This window comes from Anabrus simplex, chromosome 1, assembly GCF_040414725.1.
Source record: "Anabrus simplex isolate iqAnaSimp1 chromosome 1, ASM4041472v1, whole genome shotgun sequence".
Classification (NCBI taxonomy): Eukaryota; Metazoa; Arthropoda; class Insecta; order Orthoptera; family Tettigoniidae; genus Anabrus; species Anabrus simplex.
The window spans coordinates 419,390,240-419,412,585 of record NC_090265.1 but is presented as its reverse complement, the minus strand read 5'-3'; the positions used below and the strand labels follow the sequence as shown (position 1 = coordinate 419,412,585).

General features: G+C 41.2%; 1 protein-coding gene across 1 annotated transcript in view; it reads right to left on the bottom strand.

The window, feature by feature from the left end:
* Positions 1 to 5,586: 5,586 nt before the first annotated feature.
* LOC136866803 (uncharacterized) overlaps positions 5,587 to 22,346 on the bottom strand; it is a 97,404-nt gene continuing 80,644 nt past the window's right edge. Inside the window, exons 3-4 of the mRNA XM_068226669.1 lie at positions 21,003 to 21,126; positions 5,587 to 5,727 (exon numbers count right to left, since the gene is read on the bottom strand). Coding sequence (XP_068082770.1) covers positions 5,628 to 5,727; positions 21,003 to 21,126 — 224 coding nt within the window. The 3' untranslated portion in view covers positions 5,587 to 5,627. The remainder of the gene's footprint in view (positions 5,728 to 21,002; positions 21,127 to 22,346) is intronic.

Below are 22,346 nucleotides of genomic sequence, written 5' to 3'. Positions count from 1 at the left end.
CTTACATTTTTTTATTTTCTCGGTAGGAGGATTTGAGTACCTTTTACCTCTCCTAGTTTTACGGATAGGCTCTGGATGCATTTCATGATGCAGGGAAGATAAAAAGATGAAATGAACGACGAAAAAACTGGTTCAATCCTGTTTTCAGCTATACCTATCCCTGTCCCCATTTTGTTGATGAAATGTATTTAGGCTTTACGTTTCCACCCGACAGAAAGCGTAGTTGTGCAGTCTGCACATGGCTTTACGTCACTATCCGACGAACGCTATTTTGGAGGGGGATTGGCCCAGTTTAAGGCTTTACGACTTCATCCGACGGACTAATAACTATGAAAACTCCACCTCCTCCTTTTCGAAGAACGCATATCTCCATACATAGTTGCGCATCTGTGTTATCGTGAGGTCTGCTTAAGGCTTTACGTCTCCATCCGACATATAGATGCTCTCCCTCCTCCTTCTCCTCCTCCTCCTCATTGTCTGGGCCTAATTACGGATAGATAGAATGAATGACATGTTGTATGACAGTAGGAAGGGACTGGGTAATAACACGTACCATTTCTTTTATCGAATAGCATTGTGAGGTTAGCACAAAGCTTTACGTCCCCATCCGACATACACATAACTATAAACAGCGCCTCCTCGCCACGGAGAGGATTCTAAAAAAATTAATCATAACGCACACACAACTGTATATACTTACTCGGTTATACAGAATGGCTCGGAGAGCGCTGGTCTTTTCGTTGCAAAAGGACTGGTTCAAACCTCTATTCAGCTGTGTCGGTAGAGAGAGGGGAGAGGGACTGAAAATGTATTTATATGTCTGTTGTTGACTTAACTTGTTTATAAAATGATTTTCCCCTTCTAGTCCTACTTACGACAGGGGGACACCATGAAGAAAAAATTCTCTCACCTGGCTATGAATCGAACATAGCCATAACAAAATTATTGAATAAAACGGAAATCATAAATTTAGTAATTACAATTAATGCGCTAACTGACAGTATGTTGTTGCCGCGGAATCTAGATTGAGTCAAATAAGTGTACATGAGACAATACGTTTATTACTTACAACTATTATTTTCCCCACTCCAGATGAAAATAAAATAATTTTAATCTTTTAGCCACTACTTACGACAGGCAGAGCGATACTGAGAAAAAGAAATCCATGACCCTGCCATGAATCGAACATAGTAACAAAAAATTAATCTGTTACGCTGACTGGCTCGAATGGCTACTCAGGCGGCACCGTTTTAGTCGCCCTTTCAACAGGTTTTTGTTACTTAGAACACTGAATTTATGATTGTAACATTTCAAGCGTATAGATTTGAACACTAGAGAGTTTTATTTGTCTACTATAATGTTCACATTACTTAACGAATAAAACTATGTGTTCAGAACCGAAAACCTCATTAACCTCGTTAAGGTGTTAAGTCATTCGTTCATAGAAAACACCTATAAATTGTATGTCATAAATAAAACTAAAAATCTCAGACCTGAACGCTCATTTGTCAAGAGCTGATCTTGTTTCTTAAAGGGTTGTGAAAAGAAGGAATGGTTGTGTATCTACTATCAACGTGTGAAATTATCAACATGCATCAATTAGGATCTCAGTCATGTAAAACTCTTCACAAGGAGCATAGTGGAGAAACAATTAAACAGTCTTTACGATATGTGTGTATGCTCTTTGATTGGTTGCGTTGCACTGCATGCCGGTAGTTGAACAATTTAATGTAAATTACAGTGTCGAAATGACGTCAGTGTGAAAGAAACATTTGTAGAGTAAAGACATCATGTCATTTCTATGCGATACTAAGCGTAACGCAGTTGAAAAGGCAATCGATAAGTTTTATGCTTGCAAAAAAACTAAACACTTTTACTGAAGAAGAGTTGAATGCATTACCAAAGGCATTTTTGGTCAATGTAGCTGCGAATGCTGTAAAAGATCTGGGATAAGGTGCCACGTGAGTGGACTCAAGATCCTGTTTTGTCAGAGCTTCAAACGTGTAGTTTACATCACGAAGAAGTGAGTTAACTAGGAGACCTTCAGTGAGACAGTGCCGTACATGTCAACTCATTAAACTGTATCACAGACCTAAAACTAACGAGTTGTCTTCGCTTTTAAACACTTATCATGGCTGCGGAAAGAGCAAGCAAGTTGTTGCAGAAAAAGGTGAAGAAACGTGCTATGAGAAAGGTGAGGAAGCATGCTGTGCATAGACTCATCAACAAGGTGAATAATCTTCCTTTTGAGCTTCATATTCCTATCTACCAGTACTGTGGCCCTGGACCACGACTTAACGTCCACTTGGCACATGGTGATCCTGGTATTAATATGTTACATGCTGCCTGCAATGAGCGTGACATTGTTTATCGTCAAAACAATCCTAAACTAAGACGTTTAGCTGATGAAAATCTGGTTCGTAAACTATGCAGCGTGTGTCGCCACGTAATGCTTTAGCTTCTGAGAAGATAGCACCACTTATCGTTGCCGGTACAATGGAAGGAAAACTCTTAGTATGTGATGACATTAAACAGCGAAGACAGTAGAAAAAATCTATGTAAGAAAGGACAGAACAGATTTACTCGAAGAAAGAAAAAATGTATATATTCAAAAATAAATATAAATTTTGAAGCATATTGCAGGTGTTATTTGATTTTTAATATTTATCCTACCCTACAGCATGTCCTGAATTAACTAGTAGTCATAATGTTGACTTGCAAGTTTAATGCGTCTCCACTCATTTGAAATATTCTTATAATAATTGTTCAATCATAATAATTAAGAATGATATTTTAAAATATGAAATGCCTCCTTCATAAACTTCGAAACGAGCATTATTCTAGCCGAGCCTTTCTTTATGATTTAGAAATTAAAAACAGAATTTGTTTGAGGAACCACCTAGGTTCTGGGAAGGATATTTAACAAGTACCCTCTCCTCTTCTTTCTGGCCTTTTCCCATTTACCTGGGCCTAGTTTAGTGGCCGGATACCTTTCCTAATACCAACCCTGTGTGGAGGGATATTTTCACTACAGCGTGTTTCTGTGGTTGTTTGTCGTGTGAAGTGTTGATTGAATATGAAGAGGCGTACGAATACGAACAGAAACCCGCAGACCCTGTTATACAGGAATTAACAGACGCGATTAAAATCTCCGACTCAGTCGGGAATCGCACCAGGTCCCTCTGAGCCGAAGGTCAGTACGTTTACCATGACGTGTGGTGATTATTGTTTTAAGAGGAAGTACAACTCACTAACCATCCTCTATTAACACTAATCAGAAGGAAAATGGAAGAGGTCCGACACTTCTAAGAATGAAGGTATCGGCAAAAGAAAGAGAAGAGCCACGAAGCATTAACCATTCAAAAAAAGCGCCGGAGGGGACATGCATAATTTATTAAAATTTCGGGAAAGAGAAGCTGTTATTAAGGAACAGGAGTTTAGGTCCATTATTTTGACTTCTTCTTTTTCTCCTTCGGTACGGCCGATCTTCCCGAACTCTACTATCTCGCTTTTGCTGTCCCTAGAAGTTTCAGTTTTACCTCTGAAAATATGATGATGATGATGATGATGATGTTTGTTGTTTAAAGGGGCCTAACATCAAAGGTTATCGGCCCCCTCTGAAAATAGAAATACATAACTGTCCATACATAATACACATTGGGGTTACGTGAGTGAACTACGATGTTCCTGACAAGGAAGAAGTGTTCAGAATTTCCTAAAACCTCTTTCACAAATTTGTGCATAGAGAATTATCGTACATACGTATTAAAGTAATTGAACTGGTGCCAATAATAACCTGAAATAATTTCTTTGCGCCGGGCTGAGTGGCTCAGAACGGTTGAGGCGCTTGCCTTCTGATCCCAATTTGGTAGGTTCGATCCTGCTCAGTCCGCTGGTATTTGAAGGTGCACATCAGCTTCGTGTAGGCAGACTTACTGGCTCGTAAAATAATTCCTGTGGGACTAAATTCCGGCACTTCGTCGTCTCCGAAAACCTTAGTTGGTGGGAAGTAAAGAAAAATAGCATATTTTTACAAGTTCTTTTACGTCGCACCGACACATATAGGTCTTATGGCGACAATGGGACAGGAAAGGGCTACGAGTGGGAAGGAAGCTGCCTGAATTAAGGTACAGCCCCAGCATTTACCTGGTGTGAAAATGGGAAACCACGGAAATCCATCTTCAGGGCTACCGACAGTGGGGTTCGAACCCACTACCTCCCCAATACTGGATACTGACCGCACTTAGCAACTGCAGCTCTCGAACTAGGTAAAACATGATTACTATTATTATTATCATCTTCTTTCTTTCTTTCTTTCTTTCTTTCTTTCTTTCTTTCTTGATATGTTTACTCTCCAAGGTCGATTTTTCCCTTGGACTCAGCGAGGGTTCCCACCTACAACGCCTCTGTGGCAGTGTCCTGCAGCTTCAGACTTTGGATCGGGGGATACACCTGGGGAGAAGGACCAGTATCTCGCCCAGGCGGCCTCACCTGCCGTGCTGAACAGGGTCCTTATGGAGGGATGGCGTGATTAGAAGGGATAGGCAAGGAGGACGAAAGGAAGTTGCCGTAGCCTTAAGGTAGGTACCATCCCGGCATTTGCCTGGAGGAGAAGAGGTAAACCACGGAAAGCCATTTCGAGGATGGCTGAGGTGTGAACCAAATCCCCCTCTTCTCAGTTGACCTCCCGAGGCTGAGTGGACCCCGTTCCAGTCCTCGTACCACTTTTCAAATTTCGTGGCAGAGCCGGGAATCGAACCCGGGCCTCCGAGGGTGGAAGCTAATCACGGTAACCACTACACCACAGACGCGTACATTATTATTATCTTACAATAAAAAAACAAGACGACTGGATTCAATACTCATGATCTTCAATTTCAAGACTACCGCAATAACCATTACGCTACAGGTCCACAAGTTTCCGATTGTAAAATGTGTGGTACCATTCAACAATTCAGACCCTCAAGTTTGATTGTCATTAGAGTTCCATATTTGTTACTATTATTGGTTTTACGTATCACTATTCAGTAGAGTATTTCATTGATTTCTTAACATAAGGGGCATTGACGGTAACCACAACACAGATGCCAGGTCATGACTTTTATAATACTTGCGGTCCTTATCAGTTCCCACGTCATTATCTTGCTGGGTAATTTGTTCAGCGCATAACATTTTTCTCAGAATATAAATGCAATGTAAGATTATTTAGCGACGAACACTGATACACGCCGGAGCGCCAACAATCATACAATATGATATTGAAAAGTTTTTCACATCAAGCGCTGAAAACCGCAATCTATCCGGTATTGTCATATTAAGATATTTTAGCACTATTGAAGTAATGGTACCCTAACTGGCCACCCGATGGCTCACCGTGCAAGATTATATTTGTAGTTCATGTCACCCACCATCTTTGCACCCAAGTCTGTTGCTTCCTCGCAAGTGCGTGAGGAAAGAGAATATAGCACGATCGTCAGACTAACAAAAGGAGGACCAATATTCATGAAACATTAAAATATACATGAAGGAAAGAGTTTTAGGACATAAAGGAGATGGGAATGAAGAGCGAACAATATGAAAATATCATTCTGAACTGAAAGTAATTTTAATTTTTAACGCAAGGCATTTCAATAACCGATGCAATCTGTACAACATTCAGGGTAGGGCAGCTTGCGAGGCTTCTTGATGTGACAGATTTCGCCAGGTTTGATCCTTCCTATCCCACATCTGAAACAACAAGAAGTACGGATTACTTTGCATATATTTCAGTTTAGTACGCGTCTGGATGTGTTGGGAGTTATTCGTGTAGGGGGATAGGAGATTTAGTCCAGGCAATGGAGATCATATGGGGATCTTACCTGGAAAAAATCGTGGTAGTTCTGGAAATTGCCTTAATTTATGTTTCTTGGGTCGCTGAATCTGAATTTTTAACTTCCCACATAACATTTCTACCCCCACCCCCACCCCCTCAACTTCCCAAAAATTGTCAGAAGACCCCCTAAAATATGGATTTTTCAAACCATTTTTGTGTGTATTTTTGGGAAATAATACCTAGGAATACGGGAAGTAGACAAAATTTGCAGAAAAAAAAAAAAGAAAGAGCCATGACATTTTGTCGTAGAACGAACGACGGCGCCGCTGGGCTGCATGTGCTAAGTTACGCAACTCCGCTTAACCACTCACGTCGTTTACGTTTGCTCTCCCGCCACCACCCTCCGACCTCTCATCCTTTCAGCATCTGAAAGTACCCAACCCCTAAACCTTCTTAAACAATACATAAGAGAGGGGAGTACTTTCAATATTAAAAACTTGGGAACAGGATTTTTTGCAGTCGAAGTTAATGGTTGAAAGTTGAATAAATTACGATATAAACGAAGAAAATACATATGGGAATTCATGCTACAAGGCACATTAAACATGTTTTAATAGTACAGAGCCTAGGTTTCTACTCAAGTCAAGCCGAAAAGTAGAAAAAAGGAGAAAAATGCACTTGTTGTTCGTATTATTTATTTCATTTGTACATGTCAAGAACCATATTTTCGTGGAAACTGAAAACTTTTTCTACTAAAATTAGGTATATACGACATTACGTGATGGTTTGGGAGGAAATAAACTGCCCCTACCAATGAAAACGTTTGAAAGAAAAAAGAACCCTTTTTTTTTTTTTATTTTTTTTTTTTTTTTTTACAAATCTGAGTCTCCGCTTGACTGCAACCGAGGGCCCAAGCCCATCTATGTCAATTTGATCACTATCAGATCCGTGAATGTTGCTCCGTGGGTTTCACGCAAGTCTGAAACATATTTCATACAGAAATACTTGCCAGTCAAGCTGAAAATTAAGTTAATGCGTGACGAAGGTGTAATTTGTTCCAGTCAAGCTGAAAATTAAGTTAATGCGTGACGAAAGTGTAATTTGTTTCGAGCCCTATTTTAAAGTGGATTGATTGATGGATTGATCGAATGTTTGATCCATTGATCGATCAAGCGATAAAACAATCGTTTTAATGATTGCATAGTTGCCAAATCTTCCCGTAAAAATCAAACATTAGTTGAAATATGTTTGGGAAATTATTTCGTTTTTGACCAAACCTGGCAACTTCGGTTTATTGAGCGATTAATTGGTTTGTTTGATTAAGAAACGGAGACAAAAATAGGAGGTAAAAATAGCCTAACCTGGCTTATTCATTTTTTGAGACGGGGAATGGGGCTCTGTACAAACTAAATCTTCAGGTTCACACGATTTCTCTAAAATGTGCCCATCACCTTGATCAACGATCTCAATGAGCAATTCGAGTTCCACTTTTGTGGATCATCTGCATTCCGATCTTCGATGATATCCTCTGGGATATTCTCGGATGACTTGTTGCATTCGAGGAGTAGGATAGAACATTTCGGCCCACTTTTCTTTAAACTTATCCCGCAAAACAAACTCAGATTTGTAATTATTCTTCAATCTTTATTTTTTCGAAAACTTTGCATTAGGTGGAGAAGTGTATTTTTTCAAACCATCACGTTATGTCGTATGTTACTAATTTGAAGATAAAAAGCTTTCACTTTTCACAAAAATACTCGACCTGTAGAAATGAAATAAATCATACGAACAACTAATGCATCTCTGTCCTCATTTTTCTCCTTTGCGCCTAGACTGACCCTGTGCTACTTTTTTACAGGTCGCTTTACGTCGCACTGACACAGATCAGTCTTATGGCGACGACGAGATAGGAAAGGCCTCTGAGTGGGAAGGAAGCGGCCGTGGCCTTAATTAAGGAACAGACCCAGCATTTGCCTGGTGTTAAAATGGGAAACCAAGGAAAACCGTCTTCAGGGCTGCTAACAGAGGGGGCTCAAACGCACTATCTCCCAGATGCAAGCTCACAGCTGCGCGCCCCTAACCGCACGGCCAACTCGCCCAGTTCTGTTACTATTAATTAATGCTTCAACTGCCTAGTAATATTATTACACGTAAGTATTTTCTTGCTTTTTATCGTAAATTTCAAACCTCCAATCATTAACTTTGACTGTAAAATGTCCTGTTTCCTAGGTTTCAAAGTCGAAAGTACTCCCCCCTCCCCCCAGCTTATGTCTTGATTAAGAAGAGATACGGTGCTGGGGACTTACAGATGCTGTGAAGAAGAATGAGGTGGGAGAAAAGTTTTCAAGTAAAAGGTGGAGGGTGGAGACGGGAGAGCGAACGTAAACGCCGTAAGTGGTTAAGCGGAGTTGCATAACTTAGCGCATGGAGCCCGCGGCAAAGAGGTCCTAAATCCCCAGGCAAGCCCCCCCCCCCCTCATCCCATTCGTCGTACGTCAAAATGTCATAGGACCCTTTTTGTCTGTTTTCCATATTTCTAAGTATTATTTCCCAAAAATACGCACAAAAATGTTTTTAATTCACATTTTGGTAGGGTTCTTTCAATTTTTTTGGGTGGGGGAGGGGTTGTGGAAGTTTTTTGGTGAAATGTTCCAAATTCGGATTAAGTGACGTTAGAAGAATGTGCCGGTATAGTAAGCTAATTTCCTGAATTACCTTGAATTTTTCCAGGTAAAAGACTCTATTTCATGTACTAAGTTTACAGTATTCGTAACACTTGTTAGAAAGGGCAGAGTGAGGTGTAGGATTGCTCACCAGCAATACTACTGCACGCAACAAAGTTTCCTTAGGCACAACAATGAGCTAATGATATGGGTAGATTTAGATGTTGGAGGATTTAGGAGGAGAATAGCCTCAGTATATTCACCATGTGAGGGTGCAGATGCGGATGAAAATGACGAGTTTTATGGAGCACTGAGAGACATCATAATCAGAGTCAACACCAAGGATATGATAGTACCGTTGGGCTATTGTAGACTTTGAGGTGGTGGTGAATCCCATTTGATCAATGGCAGCGGTGGTCTCTCGGCTAGTTGGGGCCGGGCATTGTCATGTTGCAGAGGCACACCTTTAGCCCATTTTCCTGGCCGCTTAGTTTGAATGGCACGACGTAAGCGCTTAAGGGTTGCCACATATGCTGCACTGTTAATCGTGGCCCCAAATTCCAGCCAGTCAATGAGGATGATGCCTTTTGTGTCCCAGAACATCGCCGCCATTCGCTTGGCAACTGATAGCACTGTTCGACATTTCTTTAGCGGTGGATTACCCCTCTGCTTCCATTGCAACGATTGTTGTTTCATTTGTAGCTCATGGTAATGGATCCATGTCTCATCACCAGTCACAAGCCTAGCTATGAAGTCGGCTGGATCTTGATCACAGCGTTGTAAAAGTTCTCTGCATACGTCCACACTCTTCTGCTTTTCGTCTGCAGACAAGAGTCTAGGCACCCACGTGAATGAGACCTTCCCCAACTGCAAGTGGCCATGCACGATCCGCTGCAGGGTGTTTCGGCTAATTCCCGTGCCTGCTTCCATTTCCGTAAATGTGATGCATTTGTTTCCTTGTATGGCCTCTTCGACCCGGGGAGTGTTGACTGGTGTTGACACTGTCATATTCCTTCAGAACTGGTTCCCTTGTCCACGGATGTGCGCCCTGTTTTCCAACCTTCCACCCAGTTCTAGACTGTTTTCCGTGACGGTGCATGTTCCCCACAGACTTCCACCAAGCGCCGATGAATTTCTGCAGTTCCATAAGAACCAAGTCATATAGCGCTTTCCCTGACGGTTGCTTTCCGTGTTGTCTGCTCCTACACTGACACTGCTGTTATGAAATGGCTATGACGAGCGCACTCGTTGGCCCCTGTTCGTGTGCTGCTACCAGACGGTGGAACAAGTCACTAGTTACACATCACCGTCTTAAAAAGTTAAATGTGAACCATACCCGGATGTAAAAAATAAAATGTAAAACAATATAGTACGCCCCTTTCAGATCATTTTTCGAGCAATTTTATGTCATGTTTTTGCATTTCTAATAGTTTTCTGGAAAGTGTTACATTTTGTTATATTTTGAATATTTAATTAATATTATTTATATTTATAGTCCTTGTCTATTATGGATAACTTACGCAAATAACTTGCTAAAGAATTAAAATAGACTTGCAGCTTAACCTGCTGTCCCTAGTTTTCAAGGCAAGAGTATTTTTAACTCGATTACACTTCCAAGTAAACATACTGTTACGTACTCAAGCGACCGTCAACCTTGCTGCAGGCAGCTCGGGGAACTTCCCAACCCACCCGAGGACATGCCATGGTCCTTCCTCTATTGTTCCCTTCATCTAGTTTCTCCATGCTCTTTTTGGAAGATACGCCGGGAAGGTTCGATCTCCAGCCGAACACTGAATGTTCTAGTGGCTCAACATCGAGGTATAAATACAAGGCCCCTGCGAGCGAGCTGTTGATGTAGTGTCGGAGAGACCAGTGAGTGTGTAACTGGAGGCGGCAGAACGTAAGGCTGTGTACTACCTCAGGATTACTGTGTGTGTGTACTTCTGTGGATTGAGTACCGCCGTGAATCAGTGATTGAGGCAGTTATTATGAGTGTGAGGATAACTGAACGTGTGTTAATATTCGCTGTTGTGAGTATCGTCCTGCTGTTGGATACTGTTCAGCGTTGCTGATTGTTGTTCACTTCATGTGATTGTGTGAAGTACCGGACTATCATTGGAGTCGAACCGACGAACAGTCGTCGTGTGTTGTATACCCAGGGGCACTGTGTTCGAATCCAGCTGTCTACGCACAGTGGCTGTAGAAGGTGACTGGACTTGGGGGAAAGTGAAAGTAATGATTATAGACGTTCCCAGGTAGCAGCCGGCCGGGACTCCCGGGTGTGTGTACAGAAGCGAGGTTTGTAAATAGACTGGTAATTAGTGTGTGGCCATTCATAACAGGTTAGAATTGTTTGTGTTTAATTATACGTGTATGTGCATTGACTTGGCCATCCTGAAATAAAGTAGAGTAATCAAACAGATGGAGATTTATTGATAACAATACTGTAAACTGAACCTACTTCCCACATACAGTACGTAAGACACATACTGGACTCGTCTAAGCTGGGCGTGATCCGTATCTTCAGCTAGATGAGAAGGAAGTAAGTCGCCCACGCGCTAATAGTCGACTGCGTTCTTTTGTTGACTAGTAGAACTGCAAGATGCCCAAAGTTAAAGGAAGTGCATTATCTAAATTAAAACAATTTGTTTCACAATATTGAGAAAATATTTTTTCCGCTGATGGGAAAATATTGTTTTGCAAAGTGTGTGATGTACGAGTTTCAGCAGAAAATAAGTTTACAGTTGAACAACATGTGTCGCCAGAAAAACCTAAACGTGGTCTGTAGTAACTTGAAAATAAAAGAAACCGTGACTTAGACCAGACACTACTGGGTTAATCTTCAACATTTTCTCCGTTTTGTGAGAAACTGTGTACAGCATGTTTAAGCGCCCATATTCCACTGTACAATTTGAACCATCCAAAGCTGCGTACATTCTTAGAAGACTGAAAAATCTATACTAGATCCCAGGTACGTTGGAAGGTGCTATGACAAAGCGTTACAAGAAATAAGGAAAAGGGTAGGAGGAGGAAACATATGGGAATGCTTAGATTAAACCACAGACAGTATGGGACGATATATAGTCGACGTTATTGTAGGCTTGCTGGAAGCAGTAAATACTGCAGAACCATTTCTACTACATTGTGAGCAACTGGACAAAGCTAACTGCTCAACAATCAGCAAAATGTTTGACCAGTCTTCGAGACTATTGTGGGCCGATGGCATTCGGAATGACAATGTACTGCTTTTGTAACAGATGCAGTACCCTACACGATAAAAGCTGCAAATTCCTTCCGTGCACTCTTCCCGAAAATAGTGCATGTCACATGCCTAGCTGATGCGTTACATCGGACTGCGGAGGAAGTACGACCAAAATTTCCTGAAGTTGACAAGTTAATTGGGTGCATAAGGAAAGTGTTCTTGAAAGGCCCGTCTAGATTTCTAGTGTTCAAACCAGAAGCTCCAGATATTCCCTTTCTCTTTTCACCTGTTTTGACTAGATGGGGAACATTTATTGAGACTTGTTGTTGTTAGTGCGAGAACTTTGAAGCTGTAAAGAAAGTGGTCGATTCCTCTGACAAAACTGAGGCTGGATCAATAAAAAGAGCGTAGGAACTCTTGCCTGACAAAAAAATTCAGGCAAACTTACCTACATAAAAACCATTTTTGGATCCCTTCCTAATGCAATAAGTGCTCCAGAAAAATACTAAGTTGTGAGTGATCTGAATTGTGGGTGGGTGTGTGTGTGGTAAAGTGGGTGAAGTTGCATATGTGAAATTGAATAAGGTGTTGCAAAAGAACAGTGGGTGTGTTCTATTAGCAAAGCATTGTCAGCTGAAAATGTTCTTACTGGCTGTGAACTGAATCCGGAAGATATTGCTTACTTTCAGTATGCACCAATTGTTTCAGTTAAGGTAGAGAGAGAAGCTTTTCTCCATGTACAAATCGTTACTTGCAGACATTAGTCAATCATTTTCATTTGAGAACTTACGCGAAGTTTTAATTATGCATTTCAATTGGAATTTATTGTAATCACCCACTGAGGTTTGTTTTCTGAAATATTCTTTGCTAATTAAATGCCACCTATTTGCTAGGAGAAGATTTGAAGAATATGCCAGTACTGAAATATTTCATTTTTTCACCAGGGGTGTCAAAGTGGTATTTACTTCGTTAGTGACAAAAACAAGTTAAACTTAATGCACCGTCATCCATTAAAATTCTCTCTCAAATCAGCTCACTGCTTCTTAAATGATTAATAAATATGTGATTTACGAATAATTTATTGTTCATGTTTTCAAATTTTGTGTTATATTTAACCATTTTAGGTCATAAATGCATAATATATTTTGCACTTTCTAGCTATTTTTTGGTTATTAAATGCCTTGCCCTAGTAATTAGCATGCAATGTTAGTAAAGAACCTTCTGATTGGACGAAAGCAGTAATTGCACCTACCTATAAACAAGGGAACAGGAAGTATTGCAACAACTATCGGTGTATTTCATTGATCAGTGTTGAAACCGGAACGCCCATATTTTAATTCAGCGGAGAGCATGGGTTGACGCGAGGGCGTGTGCGGTCCATACTAGGAAAACCAGAGAGAGAAGGGTAGTAGAATAAATTCCTATTATGTTGAACCTTGTGTTTATTCATGTTAGACCAATTATATCACCTTTTACAGAGGAGCAGTACGGGTTTAGAAAGTCCAGGCAGAGGTAGGGAGAGACGCTGTCCCTCGGCGTCGGCGTCGGTGATCTACTACGTTGTCGTACTCTTTGCCCCTCACCATGGAACTCCTCTCGGCACCATGACACCACGTTATTCTGCGGCGGTTGACGGTTCTTGAAGTTCTGTTGAGACTCGAACGCGGGAGTCTGACGTCTGGTGATATCAGCGAGCAGCGTGGAATATTTAATTTAGGCTGTAATCGACTGATATCCCATGAAGGGAGTAAAGAAGTGTTTAGACTTCACACAGCATGTCAGTAGGATCTGATACGACACTTCTCTACCGCATTGCACTGAAAATTATTACACGACACTGTTCGTATAATCTTCATGCTCCACAGTTAATAAGGTTCAACGCAAATAATATGTTAGTCATTCGATGCACTTCTCGAAGAAATTCATATTGATCTATTATCACAATTCATGATGAAAAGAAAGATTAGCACAGTTCAAAAATATGAAGTAATTGTCGTCTGATACACACGTCGAAGAAATTTAAGTTAATGGGGCAACACAATTTACAAAGTCTGGAACCTTCTCTGACGCTAAGGCTCAGTCTTACGAAATGGAGGGGACACTGTCACTTGGGCAGTCTGACAAAAGGAATCAAATTATGTCACTAAGACATGGTAAATGCCGTAACGAAGGCACAGTCTTTTGCATACAAGTTAAGGCACAGTTTGTGAAATGAACACTGTTGTGAAGACACAGTCTCACGAATAGGAATTTAGTTCTTTCACTGCGGCACAGTCTTGTGAAATATTCTAAAGCACAGTTTTATGAGAAACGTTAAGCACAGTTTTGCAAATAAATTATGTTACGAAGGCACAGTCATGCGAGAATAAGACAAAGTGCTGTTCATGCGAAACAGTCCTGTGAAATAATTTAATGCACAGTCTTTACGAGCTCAAATTAATTACACAAGTCACTTCGCGATTGTTTGCTTGTAGAGAGAACGACAATTATTTAAGCCCTTTTAGTTGATCCCTTTACGAAATGAATTCTGTTACTCAAGTGTCACAGTTTATACAAGTCAATCACTATTAAGCACTTGAGGTAATTTATCACCTCCTATCTCACACGAAGTTAGAGTCCTAGGTTCGCACCTCTGACACTTAGAAATTTAAACTGGAACACTCGTACTTTGTAATACGTCTGTCATCGGCACTCAGCCGGGCAGGGTAACGACCTCAAATATAATTTTCTACAGCTGACCCGCACATCTTGGCAGCTGGTAATACACGAAGACACTGATTTCTGCTAACCCAGTGGGCTCCTTTTTATATCTGTAGGCCAGACCATGTGGTTTCAAATTCATGAAATTTCTACCTTTAAATAGTCGGCTATCCTACCGCCGAATTTTATTAAACTTGGTACATTATCATTTGTGATAAGGGGTTACACCATGGCGTGACTGGAATTTTAATAGCACATTCCATTCTTGAGATACTGAAATAGAAGGAATGGAAAATTCGATAGTGACGTCACATAGCCTTGGCTGGGCTCTCTGCAGCGAACGGTTGCATGCCTTGCTGTCACTTCCGCTGCCTGCGCGCACAGCGGTCTTTTCAAACTCTTTCAGACGGGTGTAAGAAGGAGTTAAGTTAGAAATACTTTAACAGAGAATGTCGTAGTCGCATTCCCGCTTAATTCCCCTCCCCCTGCTCAGGGAAAAAGGAAATTGGTACAAGATTTTCTTTTTCATCAATCTTCTTTCAAAGTATTTCTTGAGGTTGGCAGCGTTGAAAATTCCCTCGACGTCGTCATTCAGTTTTTCCACCTCGTAGGCACTGTTACCTAGTGCTGTAATAATCCTCTAGGATCCTACAAACAAGGGAAAGAATTTGGCATAGATCCTTTGCTCCGGATGAAAGACTGCAAGTCTACAGATGAATACCAGGTCGCCTACTTGCAAAGGTTGCCTAAAGTTGCCTAAAGAGTTTCTTCCAGGTATTTTCCAGGTATCGGGTAAGGCCGTTTCTTGTAGGGTGAAGTGTCTGTCACATCTAAATGGTGTTCAAAACCTTTAATGACACCAGGTTTGTCATGAAACACATCTGGGAATCTTCTGAAAATCTCCTGAATTGCCTCCCCCGCTTCATTATCAAATTCTGGGCTTTCAACTACACTGGAATACATCGTGAAGTTGTAGTGACCCTCATTGAATTCATCATCGATGATGGACGCTCCCTGGTCCTCAATGGGTCCCACTTCCTCGGTTCTTCCTTCTTCGTAAATACATGCTTCGACAGGCGGAGCCTCTCTCATCTTGCCTTCTATTATTTCCACTGGGATATCGAATCAGTTGTACTTCACTTCATTATCCTTAACCAGCTATAGCTCTACAGACTTGACATCATAAAATTTAATTAATTTGGCAGGATAATCAATGATTCCTCCATGTTGTATTAAAAAATCAGATCCAAGAATTAAATTGAACTTCATCTTGTTTATGATTAAGAACAAATGTTGAAGTTTGACACCTCCAATCTCTAATTCAAGAAATGCCTGGGATTTATATTTGATGCCTTATTTGGAACAATCCCTTTCACCTAAACCAGGGCAACAGGTATGATTGAAATGTTTATCTCCCTTTGCGCTACATTAGAGAGACATCTGAACCTGAATCCACTAATGAATTAACATTAATATTGCCTAATTTGATGCTAATTATGGGTAGACTACGCTGTATTCTGGGTTGTCTTGGTGTAGAATCCACATATAATAAATCAGCGTCTTCTAAATACCAATAGTTGATGGCTGTACTACAGATTATCTCTCCTTCATCCTGGTTTTCAGGCAATCTTACTGCTTCATCGGAGTATTTTTCTTACCCGTCGTTTCGGGATTCATCTCAGTCCTTACATTCCTTCTTTGTACCTGTTCCTGGTACTACTCTAAAGAAGCTGCTCCAGGTAAACATTCTTCTCTATTCTGGTTTCGCACATATTCCTGTGTATCTCTCCAACGTTTCTCTAGTTCTTCCCGCTAAGAATTTCTGTTATTATTCATTAAAGTATGAAGGCTTTCACGGCCGGTGTCAATATAATAAAAATCTTCCGGGCTATTATGCCGTGGTCCACTCCTCTCGCTTCTCCCAGACGTTTCGGCTACTGCTGCGGTAGTTATCTTCTGTGGCGTCGTGTAGATACGCTCTCATGTATCCCGCTGGCGACTGCGAAAGTTGTTTGGGAAGCAGCTGTATTTATATGCAAATGTGCGGCCTCCAATTGGTTCGCGCCGTGCAATCCGACATCTGATTGCCAATCTGAAAGCACGACCTCCGATCGGGTCGCGCCGAGCAGCCTGGTGTTTGGTTGGGTCTCTGAGCACACGACCTCTGATTGGTTCGCACCGTGCAGTATGTCACCAGGTTGATTATATGAGGGCATGAATTCTGACTGGGTCGCTCCGAGCAGTCTGTCGTCTGATTGGATCTCGGAGTGCACGACCTCCGATTGGGTCGTGTCGATCAATGGATCCTCTGGTTGGTTGACTGTAATGTCCCTGATCATAATAAACTTCGACCGTACGTTATATAAAGGTGTGTACCAGGCCTTGCTGAGTTTCAGTCCTTCCTCCTTTCTATTAAAGTTATCCGGATGTTTATGTATTTCGATTGCTTCCCTGTAGAGACGGGGGTGAAACTGGGATGTTGTGGCCAGTATGTCAGTATCCTCTTAACGGATCTCATGCTTTCCGTCAAGCAGTGCATGCTCCGCTACTGCTGATTTGTCGTATTTCCTCAAGCGACAGTTCCTTTTGTGCTCCGTCAGGCGAGTATTGACACTTCTGCCAGTCGTGCCAGTATAAACAGCTCCACAGCTGCACGGTATCCTATAGACCCCAGTAGATGTTAGAGGGTCAGGTGGATCTTTGGCAGAACGTAACATGTTTCGTAGCTGTCGGGTCGGCTGAAAAATGGTTTTAACATCGTGACGTTCAAGGAGCCTTCCAATACGATCCGTGACGTCCCGTATACACGGCAAATAAGCGATACCTTTCTTCCTGGGTTCTTCTTGCTTACTATTCGCTGGCTGTCTTCTGGGGTGGAGTGCTCTCCTGAACTCTTGTACCATGTAGCCATTGGTTTGTAAGGCTAGATCAAGATGCCGTATTTCCTTATCGATGTACTCTGGTTCACAGACACGAAGGGCGCGACCCACCAAGGTCTTCATCATGGCGCACTTCTGGCCAGGGTGGTGATTGGAAGTTTTGCTTAAGTATCGGTCTGTGTGTGTTGGTTTTCTGTATACTTGATGCCCTAGGCATCCATCATTCTTCCTCTTCACCAGCACGTTCAGGAAAGCTAATTCTCCATCCTTTTCCTTCTCCACAGTGAATTATATACGAGGATGAATACCGTTCAGATGTGTAAGAAAACCGTCAAGTGCCTCCTCTGCTTGTTCCCATATCACAAAAGTGGCATCCACATAGCGGAACCGACAGCTGGGTTTTTTACAGCAGTCTGCAGGGCTTCCTCTTCAAAGAACTCCATATAAAAATTAGCAGTAACAGGGATAAGTGGGCTTTCCATGGCAATAGCGTCTGTCTGTTCATAAAATTCATGTTTCCATTGGAAAAATGTCGTCGTCAGTACATGTTCAAATAAAACTATTGTCTCCTCTGAAAAGAGATATTGAATATGTTCAAGAGTATCCTTGATTGGTACCATAGTGAACAGCGAGACGACGTCTGTTATTATTATTATTATTATTATTATTATTATTATTATTATTATTATTATTATTATTAGGTTGGCTTGCTGTTTGTCTCGATGAAGGTCCTTGTTGAAAGGTAGCTCTTTCTTCGTAGGGATGTTTCCTATATCTTCTATGCCGGAATGGTACATCTCTACGAGTTTCACCCTCTCCTTGAGGTTCTGGGTTCACTCGAGCTTGAGTCGACGGGGTTCATCGTGATTTCTCTAGCCTTGCTAGACTTCGTTAAGTTCTGAGTGTGAGCTGTATCAAGTTTCCTCAATACAACATCAAGCTGTTCTACATTCTGCACGTTCGCTGCTACTAATATCTCCTGGACATTTGATGGAAACTGAAGTGATTACTTGAATGGGTTCTTGTTCCGGTAGAGGAGGGTTGAAAAACTTCTTCTTTTTAAGCTGAGATATTAGGAAATCTGAATATCGTGAAGAATTGATGGACGTATTGTACTTTCGGGAATACAATTGGAGTTTTATCAAATGCTGAGTTTCAGAATTCCAAAATCGCTTAAGTAAGGCTTCATTACATTCTTGGTAAGTCCTGATACTAAATTTGAAAGCAGTACTCAACCAACGCCCTTCCTTTAAACAATCGGGACGCTATGCGCAACTGATACCTTTAATGCGTTTTTCTTGAAAAATACTCTTCGAGATTGAGGAGAAACTCTTAGCCGTATACTCCTCCTTCCCTGTAAATTTAGCTGGTTTTTCCTCAGATATTTTAAAAGTTGTAGAAACGTTAAGGATTTCTCCACAAATAGTTTGGAAACTAGATGTTAAGATATCTTGTTCTATTTGGGCGACCTTGTTGAGTTTTAATACATTAATTTCATTTCCTAACTTCTTAAAATTGGTTTTAATATATTCATGGAGGTTGTCTTGTATAGAAGCCATCATGGCTTGTGCAAGCGATAACTGTGCATGGGACTATTTAAAACCACCCTTTAGAGTCTCTACTTCTTTAATAACATCATGAGAAGTAGGGAAAGCAAGTCTTTAAGTCTTCGGCTACTCGTGATTTAATTTAATGACTTCTAAGTCACGCGTAAATTTTTCATTAATCTTTTTGAACTCAGAATCCATTCTATTATTAGATTCTTCAAACCGTTTCTCAATTTCGGCTCCTGCATTATTGAGTCTGCGTTCTAGATTACGGAACTGCAATTTTTTATCTACGTTAGCGCTAAGTTGGTTCATTCCAGTATTAGGTGCCTCAATACGACTTTCTGACGGCTTTTCTAATCTAATATTCAAATTGTTTTAATTGTTGCTACACATCTCTCACTTTCGAGAGTACGGAATGAATGGTTTGATTAAGAGTTTCGAGATAGTTTGAGGATGTCACTAAATGAGAAATAATACTGTTAACGTACGCCAAGTTGCCCTTCAACTGAGGTTTAGCCATTATATTTTGTGACATGGCTATGGAAGCAGTATTTTCCCTATCCAAACTGGTAATCACAGATTTAGTCACGTGAAAATGATTGCAGTAATACATGCAAGCGCTTAACCAACTACTCCACCGTGTCGGAACTAGTTTCGGAGGTAGAGGTATGTGCGAAATATTCTCACGAAAATGCCACACTCTAGATGGGGATTTTAAGAAAACTTTCTTGATATTTCACATTAGTTTGTCAACATCTGGAACAAAATGTTCGCACTTCTTCATTCACTCGATGTAAGTCTTGCGCGAGGAAGGTTGTATGAACCACCTTTGGATAAAAGGATTTAATTCCTTCCTGCCTCTACCATGTATGAGGTTGCGGCAGTGAGAAAAAGCAGAACATTTTCATGCTTTATTACCCGTGGCCACAACAGAAAGAGGGTTTTTTCAAACAGCTAGTAAATAGTTTGGTAATTAACTTTCTCCAGGATGTCCATTACGAGGAGAAATGTTTTCCCAGGTTTGTCCTCCTCTAACATACCAACTAGCACATTTCCAATGGAGCGGCCCATTTTAACACTTGTTTCGTCAACAGACACAAAAATTGACTTACCCGTTACGTAGTTACGAAATTTTTCAATCGTATCTTCATAGCAGCGGTGCACGCACTCCTTTCGGAGGATAGACTTCGTCAGGAATGTTCCGATTTGTATACTGTTCCAAAACCTTTCTGAAAGATTAATTGCTTATCTTTGCTAACGGGATATTTGCTCCAACTAAGGCACTGTAAAGGTTTTTATAAGACTACTTAGAATATTCACTATCACTTTGCCCTAACAGAAGCTCATGTGAACTGCAACAAGTATTGCCAAGGTTAATACATTGTATTCTTACACAGATCCAATAAATAAAACCCATAATTTTCTGGCCTGTGACGACCCAAAATGAACATGTAGTCATACTCATGTAGGTACTTGTGGAGATCATAAATTTAAAAACAGGATACAAAAAAGGAGGCTAGCCGCGGACAGCGAGTGAGTAGATGGATTGGGATGCAGTATTTCTGGCTGTCGCCATTGTTGGTGTAGTGGGTGTCCCATCGAAGTCAATGTCAGAGCACCATCGTGTTGGAGTGTTGTTGTAGAACTGTGTGCTACCTTGAAGTGCTGAGCGGAGTACTGTGTGTGTACGACCTTGGAGTGCTGAGTGGAGTATTCCATGTGTACTGCCGTTGAGTACTGTTCGGAGTACTGTGTGTGTGTAGTGTCTTGGAGTACTGAGAGGAGTACTGTATGTGTACCGTGAAGTCAGTGTAAGGAACAGTTGGTGCGAGTTAAGTTGGAGCAGTGTTAATTGTCGTTGTTTTGCGGAGGATCGTAGTGCATTGTTGAGTTGTTGCTCTTATGACCGCTGTTTAGTTGCCATGGTTGAGGAGTTCTCTGTGTGGATCGGCCACGTGAATTGACTGTGTTTACTGTGTGAGTTACCGGAATCATCTGGAGTCGAACAAAGGAAAAGTAGTCGTGTGTTGCGGTGGTCAGTAGCCCTGTGTTCGAGCCTGTCAGTGCGCAGCTGCTGTGTGTGAAGTGACTAAGCATGGGAAACCGAATAATAAGGATTACAGCCCCTTTTCAACTACAGGCAGTTTAGCTGGAATCCAACTGTGAGAGATAAGGTTTCACATGTGCAACACTTACGATTGTGTTTCGAAGGTATCATCGCTGCATATAGCCACATAACACTCATCTGGGTGTGGATAATAGTATTCTCCAATGGGAAACGATTTTCCTGTTTCATGGTCCAAACAGTTATTAGGATTGTCTGGAAAAGAAGAAAAATACATAAATCGTAATCAGAAAATATGACACTTTCTTCATGTCCCGCAATTTTTAACAATCACTACTGATCTGCATTTAGGGCAGTCGCCCAGGTGGCAGATTCCCTACTGTTGTTTTCCTAGCCTTTTCTTAAATGATTGCAAAGAAATTGGAAATTCATTGAACATCCCTCTTGGCAAGTTATTCCAATCCCGAACTCCCCTCCCTATAAACGAACATATGCCCCAATTTGTCCTCTTGAATTCCAACTTTTTCTTCATATTGTGATCTTTCCTACTTTTAAAAACATCGTCCATATTTATTCGTCTACTGATGTCCTCCCACGCCATTTCTCCACTGACAGCTCGCATCGTACCACTTAGTCCAGCAGCTCGTCTCATTACTCCCAAGTCTTCCCAGCCCAAACTTTGCAACATTTTCGTAACGCTACTCTTTTGTCGGAAATCGCCCTGAACAAATCGAGCTGTTTTTCTTTGGATTTCTTTCCAGTTCCTGAAACAAGTAATCCTGGTAAGGGTCCCATACACTGGAACCATACTCTAGTTGGGGTCTCACCAGAGAAAAATAAGCTCTCTCCTTTACACCCTTACTACAACCCCTAAATACTCGCATAACCATGTGCAGAGATATATACCCTTTATTTACAATCATATTTATGTGTTTACCCCAATGAAAGTCGTTTCCTATATTAACACCTAGATACTTACAATGATCCCCAAAAGGAACTTTCACCCCATCAACGCAGTAATTAAAACTGAGAGGACTTTTCCTATTTGTGAAACTCACAACCTGACTTTTAACCCCGTTTATCATCATACCATTGTCCACCGTCCATCTCACAACACTATTGAGGCCATCCTGCAGCCGCTCATAATCTTGTAATTTATTACTCTGTACATAATAACATCATCTGCAAACAGCCGTATCTCTGATTCCACTTCTTTACACATATCATTGATATATATAAGAAAACATGAAGGTCCAATAATACTGCCTTGAGGAATTCCCCTCTTAATTTTTACAGATCCCTGTTCCTCATCTTCCCTCGGTTGTTCTACCTGTAGTGACTCGTACCGATTTCTCACCGACACCTGTCCTGAATTTTGATCCTGAATGGAGCCCTTAGCCTGCAATCTCCTTCCCCTTAAAACATTAGACCACCTGTCTTCCACAATTCCCCCCTTTCTTTCCAATCCCTCTATT